The sequence below is a fragment of the Apteryx rowi genome, unplaced genomic scaffold (assembly GCF_003343035.1).
Source record: "Apteryx rowi isolate R43461 unplaced genomic scaffold, aptRow1 scaffold_1172, whole genome shotgun sequence".
NCBI lineage: Eukaryota > Metazoa > Chordata > Aves > Apterygiformes > Apterygidae > Apteryx > Apteryx rowi.
This window is the reverse complement of record NW_020447389.1, coordinates 2,581-12,702: the sequence shown is the minus strand read 5'-3', so window position 1 is coordinate 12,702 and position 10,122 is coordinate 2,581. Positions and strand designations below refer to the sequence as shown.

Genomic DNA, 10,122 nt, shown 5'->3' with positions numbered 1-10,122 from the left:
TTGTAGCGAATGATGGCACGGACTCAAGAAGTGGTGCATCTTGAGACATTTATTGTGTATTTCTGGGCATATTTATACTAAGAAGTTAGCTGCTTCAGCGGTTTCACAGACACACTTTGCTAGGCCAATCACCATGCAGATTATGTCACAGGGAGCCAGTCATGGCACCGATCACGCACGCAGCGGTCATGCCTTGTACCTTGCTCCTTGTTTAGAAAAGCTGTCTTGCCCTTAACCTTGGTTCCCACTGGCTTCTGCTGGTTTACCTGTACTTTCTCAGGATGTATCATTCCCAGCTGCACCAGTGTCCTTGGGTATGTTTGTCTGAGGCTCCTGTTGCTTGCTACTTGCAACTTTCCACCAGTTTAACCCTGTCATGACCCTCCACAATAACTCAGAAGCAAGTCCCAGTTGCCATCCTCCTCTTTACTTCATGTCACCTGTCAAAAACTGATGGGGATCTGGGCTTAGCTGCTCCTGCTGCCAGCCCTGAACCTCACCTCCTCCAAGGTGTCCGAGCCTCCCCTTTCCAGCTCAGTTGCAATCAAGGCCCCATTTATACTCTCTCTTCTCAGGCTGTTTTAACCACCTTTGCATCACCTCTCCATCCCAAATACTTTGCCCCAAGTGTGTTTATAGATACCCATTTCCACCCTCTGTTACTGTCTGAGCCTCTGCTCCAGCCATCAGCTAAATCCTGCACTCATCCTGCTTGCCCCTCCCTTACACTTACTCCCTGTTAAACCCCACTGCCTGGAATACATGCAACCAGAACTGCACCTAGTTTTCCAGATGAAGTTGCACCCCATGCCCTGGCATTAACACTTTCCCAGTCTTTCTAGGAGTCCCTTGCCAGTGATAGATCAAGATCTAAATTTGTCTTTGAGACAATCATATCACATGACTAGTGCACACAGTTGAGCTACACATCTTTGCCTTACGATATCATTTTCAGCCAATCTTCCAGCTGAACAGCAATCCAAGACTGCGCCCACTGAAGCTGAAAGAGTGGCCAATACCTTTTACTGACAAGTAGAAACCTCCCACTGTGGGAACAAGAGAGAATTCAGGGAGAAAGATAAGGGGGCACACGGGAAAAACAGTACGTGGCAGCCAARGYACAYCACCCTTTTGCARCATGAGTAACGAACTAGCTGGTGAAGGCCAGACAGTTTGTTCCAGCCGCACGGCGGAGGAGGGAGCGATATGGAGGTATCACGGTCCGCCCCTGACCACAAAGGGTTGCATCCCAAAAAATAATTGCTGCTCACAGACTAACTGTTGACCTATAGTACCCCCAGCCTCATTATCCCTGCTTACCATATTAAAAATCACRCCCTTTGCTGCATAATGATACGTAAATAAGGGGGGCATACCCCCAACAGCTGCGCAAATGGCAATCTGGCCAATGAAGTATGTCTGCCGCACTTCCACATCCCACCTTCAGCAACTAGAAAAGAGAGGACAGCTCACTAAAGTTTTTGGAAGGGAAGAAAAYTGAACCGCCGACCTGTTCACCGGAGATTGCTGACGAGCGAGCCTCCTTCTCCCCTCCCCCAAACAGGGACGCCTCTTTGGTAAGACTTGCRCCTCCGACAAACGTYGGACGTTACCCGGGAAAATATATTATTATTGAAAGCGCTTAATTGTTAGTTTGAGCTCATAGAAAGAAAATTTGTAGCAGCAAGTACATTTATCAATGGCAATTCCGAACCTGTTGTATCTGTCGCTTTAATAAAATCTTATTCTTTTCACTTCGCGAAACTGTCTCAGGGAAAGTCCTCAAACAGGGGGGCTCTGGCAGGCAAAYGTAAATTATAAAGATAAGGAAGGGCCTTCCGTCCCTCCCTTTCACGCRACACCCACAAAGAGAGCCAAATTATCACAGCTATCCTGTCCCCTGCACACCCATCCAAGAAGCTGCTTTGCAACTAAGAAGAGTCTTTCTATGTTCTTTGGTAGGTTTTGACCAAGCTCAAACTCCACCCTTTCAAAGCAGCTGCAGTTCCTCATTTGTTCTGTAACTCAGAGCAGCACTGCTTTAACAATGTCTTTCCCCTCTTGTTTTCCTGCAAAGGGCATAAGGAATATAGCCTGGTGCTTCTAAACACAAACCCAGAATGGCAAGACTACAACACTACTATACATGGAGCAATTAAGTAACCATACTGCTCACTGTTCATTGACAATCTTTATTAGAGCTGATTTTCAGTGTTTAGAGGTTTCCTAACACAAGTATAAATATGCATCGAAGTGCTACCCCAGAGTAAGAAATCTTTATTTGCACAAAAAGATACAAACAACCGGTATTTCAAAGTTCATCCTATTTAGTACATATAATGCCAAAAAGGCAAAAGTAAACCAAGATGAAAGATTAGCAGCAAAAAGAATTTTAGTTCTCCTTCACACAGTCTGTGTGCTTCCACATTTCTCTAGGAAACAGAGTGCAAAGACAATTCAATTTATATATGAAATAACCTACCAAAAATATAACACTGCATAAAGAAAGTTAATATTACATCTCCTATTTTTTTCCAGATTTTGTAAGATTAAAAATATCAAGTGTAAACTTTACTGCTGCTTTAAAATAAAAAACAACAAAAACAAAAATCACATGAGTATTTCCATTTAGCTTAGCAGCCCGGGATGTAAGAAAAGCTGGGGTTTTTTTGTTTTTTTTTAATATAAAGTGCTTAACCACCATATCCAGAAGTAATGACTTTCAGACCTACTTAACATGAATGTGCTCAAAAAGCCACTGCTTACAGTATAAAAGCTGTCATTCTGAAACGCTGCGCATACAAATTGGTTTTATCTGCATGAATGAAAGATTGCTTTGAACAGCTCTCAAACATATGATGTCCCAAATCAATGTAATGCTATTAGGGGAGGCAGCTGAATAAGTCCCCAAAAGTTAAAGTTTAAGAATAAGAGATACAAAAATAATATCTTCATTTTTTAAGGCCGTGTGCCTCTCCCAGCCGCAAGAAGACAACTTCATATAATAAGCAAGAGAAATACTGTTTTCTATTACTGTTACAAACTACCTAGAATAAACTGAGTGTTGACCTAGTAATTCACATGATTAACAGAAGGCAATAAATACTTCTTAGTGATAAAACACAAAAAATTAATCATGTGGGTGGGGCCAATCACTAACACATTATTTTACATAATACTAAACAGACTGTCAACTTGACTTTAAAACTCACAGTATGTCCCAACTTAAAAAAATCCCAACAGAATCAGTGACTTGAAGAGCTTTAGKACTGTTTTGTTATACATTTATTCAGCCTTTGTGCAAAGGAAAAGTTAAACAGATTAAACCCCAAAGCAAGGCAAATACTAACGACTATTTGGTAATTTTTTGACAGAAGTCAGACACACAGACTCCCAGAGAAATTTAATTTTTCAGCTAATATAGCCACTCATTTTTAATCTCACAGTTATAAAACACACACACACCCCTAAAAATGTGAGCAAAGGCTCTGGTAATCATTAACCTCAAGTGTAACTATGAATTGTTTCAACCCACTACTCTCCCAAATTAGGACCATCATCAACCAAACCGAACTGTCAGTATTGCTACAGCTGTTGAATTGTGCCCACACATTGTCAGTAGTGCTGGCCATCCCTGCAGGTATTCTACAAACCTCTACCTCAGTTTTGAAATCCTGCAAGGTTGAATTTATTTACATTCATCTATTTCACAGGGCTAATTTTTGAACATATTTCTTGAAAGTCACCAATTCTCACCACAGTCCTTCAGGACAGTTTTTAAGTTAGAGAATCCCCTGGTTCATTTACTGCTAAAATACGTGGTGCCTAGAAAAGGGCAACATTTTCCCTGCAGTGTTCCTGTGAACACCTCTGTATTAAGCCACAACAAGCTCTAGGCCAGGAAATTCAGCATCTCCAGTGTCTTTACTTTACCTTACTTCTCCTCTATAAAAGCAAAAAAAAATAAAAATTTAAAAAAATTTAAAAAAGACTTTATAATTGAAAAGGGAAAGGAAACAACTCAATAAAGAGATAAATAGTGAAGCATTCAGTTACACAGGCAGACATCTAAAATAAGCCTCTGAAAATTTAACATTTGAAAAGCAATGATTTTAGTGGTGTAAGTGTGCAAGTGACTAAATATGCTGCCTGTTTCAGAGATAGCTGAATACTGTAGTCATCAATGATTACTATTCATGTCTAGCACTGGCAGTTCTGTTGCTTTTGTTGTTGGCATTGGACATAATATATTACCATTTCCTCTGCATATTTTATGCTTTTTACAGAGACCATTACAATCAAGTGAGCAGCATGGCTTTAAAGAGAGGTATTAGAAACAGGGGAACTTTACTTTTTTTTTTTTTTAAATGGTCTCCCACATATCCAAGATCTGACAAAACTGAATATTACATGGAATTAAACATAACATTTCAAACAGGAACATCAAAAATTATTTCAAGCTTCTCCTGTCTGTGAGAATCACCTCAGAAAGACTCAGGATCTCAGTTCAGAAAGGAAGACAATGGCATGACAGGTTTTTGTGAAATAAATATGAAAAAATAAAGAGGGGGGGAAAAAAAAGCATGCAAGGAAAGTGTAGCTATTCTGCTGATGAGAAGTACAAAAGCTTAGAGACAGAAAAGCATCAGCTTCAGCCTGAAAAAACAGATTTTTCAAAACCAGAGTCCATGCAGTGTCACACAGCCCTGCCTTGTCATGTTTGTTAATATCCCCGCTTAGAAGTCAGACAGCATTTTGTTTAACTTGTGTTGCTCTGTATCATTATACTAAACCATAATTAACTCCTCTTTTGTGCCGGCCTCATTCCAACACAATTGTACCCACTGTATACCAGCAGCAGTTCTCAAGTTTTGTTTTGCAGCTCAGCTGTATTTTTCTTGGATGTTCACAAGACTGGCATTTGACTGGATACGCTTGGCTAGAAAGGGAAAAATTATATGAAAATTAAACACACAGAATTCCACAAAACTAGTCTCTCCACTCCCTCTATTTATCTGACACACACTTGCAAACAGCTTTCTGTTCACATCCAGAAACTTCAATGAAAAGATATGGCTGCAACTCTTCGCTACCCTTCTTCAGGGGACAGCAGCAGACTAATAGTCACTATTAGCTCTGTCGGCACAGCTGCAGGCAGATCTGGCTGGGCCCCCCTCTCCCACAAGAGCCAAGAGAGTCCCCGGCACCACCCAGCTCTAACAGTGAAATGCCAGCAACATCACTTACGCAAAATGAGTATGCGTTTCTTCTGCTTTGAGTGAAGGAAGCTACTAAGATAAAAAACGATAGGTAAGAAGAGAATAAAGGATGAAACCGCAATCACTGGGACTGTATCGCTGCAGGGAACAGAACAGTTGAAAGTCCTGCTCCAAAGCTTCCGAGTGATGTTCATCTAAAAAGAAAACATGAATAAGCAGTGAGAGAGAGCACATGCATTTCTTGGGAATCGCATGGCAAAAACTCAGGCTTCAGGGCATTCAAGTGTTTAAATATGATTTTAGAAAAGAACAATTTAATGAATCTCCCTTCAAAAGCAAGCAAACCCCAGAAATGTAGAAACAGGGGACTTGAATGGAGACAAGGCTTCAGATCAAAACTTTCATAAGCTCCAAGAAAGACTATACTCAGATATACTGTAGACATTGCCACATGCCTGTTTTCCTGAGAATTTGCTGACAGCCTGTAGAGAGGGATGCCAATCTCACACTTTCAACAACTCTTCATTTCCCAACTGCTTAAAAACCCACAATATAACAAAGCTTTTTCCAAACATATGTTGCCAATACTGAAGGCCCCTGGAAACAGCTGCTGTAATAAGAAATCATTTATTACATGACTAGAACAATAAAGTAAAGCTTCCTATTAAAAGCCAGAAGATTAAGAGATTTTTTGAAAAATCCATCCCCTTTACAGTAGCAAGAAATTAGCTACTCAAACTGCAATGTGCTCAGGCAATCAGGAGCTTTGGCCATGCTCCTGCTGCACTGATTGAGGACAGGACCTAACAAACCACCCTCACTGGGCTAGCTTTGCTTCTGGGAACATCCTCCCCACGTGACATCAGCCTGCCAGAGGCACTGCCACCAGTACCTTTCCAAACTGAAAGGGAAAAAGTGAACCCTAGCAAGACAAGTACAAACAGCTCAGATTATTAAAGAGCTCCAAAGCAAGGTCTCCCCATTGGGCATTAATAAATACTTACTGCATCTTCCACATCAATACACAAGTGCGCTGAGTGTCCCGATTCACCACCTTGCCTGTTCATCCTCTGCAAGTTGTTATACAGGTCATTCAACATTTTGTAGGTGGCATTGCAGTTTTTACATACTTCCGTGTAGTTATTTGGTGACAGATTGATAGTTTGTCCCTAGGATTATAAAACACCATTCATACAGAGTTTTAAGGCATTATATCTTTAAAACTAGAGTCAAGTTTGAACCAAAATCTAGATTTCTAGCATCCCAGATCAGGGAGGGACCTAGACAGACAATCGTCACATAAAAATGGGGGAAGAAAAGGGACCAACTCTAATTCACTGGGGTGTTGGTCTGACATTATCCATTTTTAGCAAGTTATACTGATCTTAAACTGTTTCTTGAACTAGCAGCTTAAAAAAAAATCTGAAACTACCAACTCCCCAAAAGAAAAAGATCACTAGTAATAAAATGTTATTCTGGAGCCACACATCAGGTTATTTATTACTGTTTTCTGTTTTTCATTTGCCCATAGCTAAAAAAAAATACATGTTGTTATTACTGAGCTGTACTGAAAGCAATAGACATAGGCCTTCACTATCATTAAATGCAATGCAACACACTTAAAACTACAATCTCTAAAGATATTCCAACCCAGTAATTGCTGCATCACCTACCAAAGTTAACACACTGGCTTAAGTTCTCGTTTGAACACTTGAAGTGATTAATAGACCAGTCCCATAGTGTTCCTGGCCAAGGTCTATATAGGCACATCTCCTAGAAATCATTAATTAATGAGAAAAAGAGGAGACGGTCTTCTCAGAGCCTGTGCCACACCTGTCATTTCCCATTTTTTACTATTGAATGATCCCAGAACTTAGCTAGTTTCTGACTGAAATAGAATATGCACAGTTTCTTAGGATATTTAAGGCTTTTTCTTTGAGGACAATTACCACACTTACTTCACAGAGTAAAATATATTGCCTCTGTAATATCAACAAACTTTGGCTACCAACAATCTTACTGGTTAATAGAATTGTTACGATGCTTTAGGGTAGCTGGTCTTTCTGGACTAGTATATATTATGAGAATGTTATTAAAAGATTGAACTGTTAAGTGAGAGGACAACAATTCTACAAAGAGGTAGAAAAAGACAGCATGCAGAAATGATGTTACTTACTACATAATTATCAACTATTGTGAATTCACAAATTCTGATGTGAAGTAGCATTGCAATTACATACAAAATGAAGTCAAGGTGAATATCAATTAGAATTAGTTTTAGGCTCCCAATTTGTAAACATCTGCATTTTACAGATCATTGCTCTATCTGCCTAAACTGCCAGTGAGTTTGTGAATTTTATTTGCCTAATATGTATCCACTGAAGTTCATTCAGCATAAATAAGATTTTACTAGCAATTAGAGGATTTAGTGCTTCTTTCAAATACACAGCGTAAATACCTGAAGGTTATGTTCAAAACATGTCAGAGATTTATTGAATAAATCCAGGAATTCTACAGTAGAATTTGATAATCCCTCACTGCTGTTCTTTAAGCAATCTGTTAAAGAGAAAGAAAAACATCAGGATATTCTAGTTTCTAACATTTCCACAGCCAGCAAGCCCCAGACACTCCACTCTTACACAAAGAGCTCTCAACTATAAAAGACAGGTCTAGTCAACACCGCGTTTTCCTTATCTGCCCGCCACTGATGTCTCAGACCTGCTGACCTAACTCTTCATCGAGAACATATTTCAGAATTAATGGGCCTTGATTAAGTGAAAGATGAAGACTATCATCAAGAGCTTTCTGAAGAGGGGATCTGAATTATCTTTGGGCTTTAAGATAAAACAAGACATTACTTTTATTTTCCACCCCGCAAATCTGGCTTTGCCCAGCAACGTTAACAGCCATTATGTGAAAGGAGAAGCATCAGAAGCAGAGATGAAACACAGAACATCCAGGAAACAGACAGACCGCAAACACAGGAGTAGAAATCAGAGCGTAGGTTATTATTGTTTAAGAAAGGGACCGATCCTTTCATTGGCTTTGAAGGGATCCCTGGGGCTTTCCTCCCAGTCACAKGCCCACTTAACCCACTACGTTCTCTCTTTATGCCCATCCATCCCACTTCAGGTGCTCTGACCAGCTGGACCCTTGAAAATCAGAATAGCTCAGGAACTTAGATGGTCATCAAGAGCCAACACTTTAGACAATCCTCAAGAAAGAAGGCAGCACCCCTAGCATTGAGGACATGCCTTCAGCTGGACCACAGGAAGGCAGCACACAGGTCACAGCTTGAACATGACAGGAGAACAGGGACCGCAGAGCACCTCCCTCTACTGCCTTTCCAACCCTCACAGAGCCCAGAGTCACTAATGGAAACAACCTCTTCTGCGCTATCAAGGGACTCTAGCAAACCCAGCATGTTTAATGCTCAGCTCCACAGTGCTATTCCCTCTGTTTTCTAGCACATCTGTTAGCATAGGGCTCCATGTCCTGCACCAAAGGAAGAGGAACCAAAACCACAGCTCTAGATAAGCGTGACACAGCACCAACAGCATAGAGATGGGGAGATATCAGGATAGACTCGGACACCTGCCTCCCATGGAACGAAATCAGAAGCATGACTGTGGAGCGAGATCCTGTTCAATGTGTAAGCAGTCCAGAGTGACTGACTTTTATTAGCAAACAGTAAAAGTTTCTTTCTTAATTAAGAAAAAGAAAAAAAAGAACAGAACATGGGAAAAACAGAAGAAACTGCAATAAGTCTAAGGTAAGTCTTCAGCAGCATTTGCAGATCACAAGGAAAAACTAATGCGACTCCATTTTGAAAGAGCAGCCCAAAAGGAATAATTATGTAACAATTAATTTTTGAGAAAAATACCTCCAATGAGAGGTATTTGTTTAAATAGTATAGCAAATCCTATACATTTCTGATCTGAACAATTTTTAGCAAAGTTAAACTAAGACATAACAGAAACATGAAAGCTACAGAACGAGTCACGTACTTGCGCAGTTGGCTGCCTCCCATGTTTCATTAAAGAACTCTGAAAGCATCACAACTACCTGTAGCCTATCTGAGGTCAAGATGCTTTTGGCACAATTGTGGCTCTCAGAAGAATTCTGAAAGAAAAAGAATCAAACATTATAAACATGAAGAAAAAATTCTGAAAAATATTTTAAGCAAGCCCAGCTAACAATAATGTCTCATCACACTGAAATCTGCAGAACAGGCAGTGCAGAATCAATGGAACAATAAAAATCTTTTGCTCCTCCAAATCATATTGTGAGCAACACAGTTTACTACACAAAGTCTCTGAAGATCTACTAGGACTGCATGCAAGTCAGTCAAAAATACACACCTGCAAAAAAAAGAAACTGCAAAGAGACAGAAACCCCCCTCTGCCAGACAGTTCATATTTATCTGTTTCTGGATAGCTGCCCCAGGAACCAGCTCAAGTCATGCGCAGCCAGAGAGAAGTATGGGGTCATTCTCATTAGACTGAAGGGATATTCTGAAGCTGAACCAATGCAAATGTTCTCAAAACAAACAGATAACAAAACACTACATCCAAAAGTGCTGTATCAGTGTATTGTATCAGCAGCAAACTTCCTCCAGATGTTGCTGCACCAGGAATGCAATCCTCACAAAAGCAGCCCAAACAGCCATCCCTATACATCTATTATCAGACCAGCCTCTTTTCTTCAATAGATGTAGGTGTCAAGCTGATCCCATCTTAGAAAGCCACCCAATGCATCCCATCCTCAGAGCAGGAAGACTGGTGAAATTCCTACAGCAACTCATTCTCTAGGTCAAACTGAAAAATTGCATAGTGAATAGAAAAGTAGTGACAGAATAAAAATTAAATGAAGTATCCCTATTGGGATTTAGAATATTTTTCTC

The 10,122-nt window shown here is 40.2% G+C and overlaps 1 protein-coding gene across 1 annotated transcript; it reads right to left on the bottom strand.

Moving 5' to 3' along the window:
- Positions 1–2,176: 2,176 nt before the first annotated feature.
- Positions 2,177–9,472, bottom strand: OSTM1 (osteopetrosis associated transmembrane protein 1). The gene is made up of 5 exons (XM_026082798.1): positions 9,227–9,472; positions 7,678–7,775; positions 6,224–6,388; positions 5,248–5,413; positions 2,177–4,939 (listed from the first exon to the last, which is right to left on the bottom strand). The coding sequence occupies exons 1-5, from the start codon at positions 9,273–9,275 to the stop codon at positions 4,884–4,886; spliced, it is 534 nt and encodes a 177-aa protein (XP_025938583.1). The 5' UTR covers positions 9,276–9,472; the 3' UTR covers positions 2,177–4,883.
- Positions 9,473–10,122: the final 650 nt, after the last annotated feature.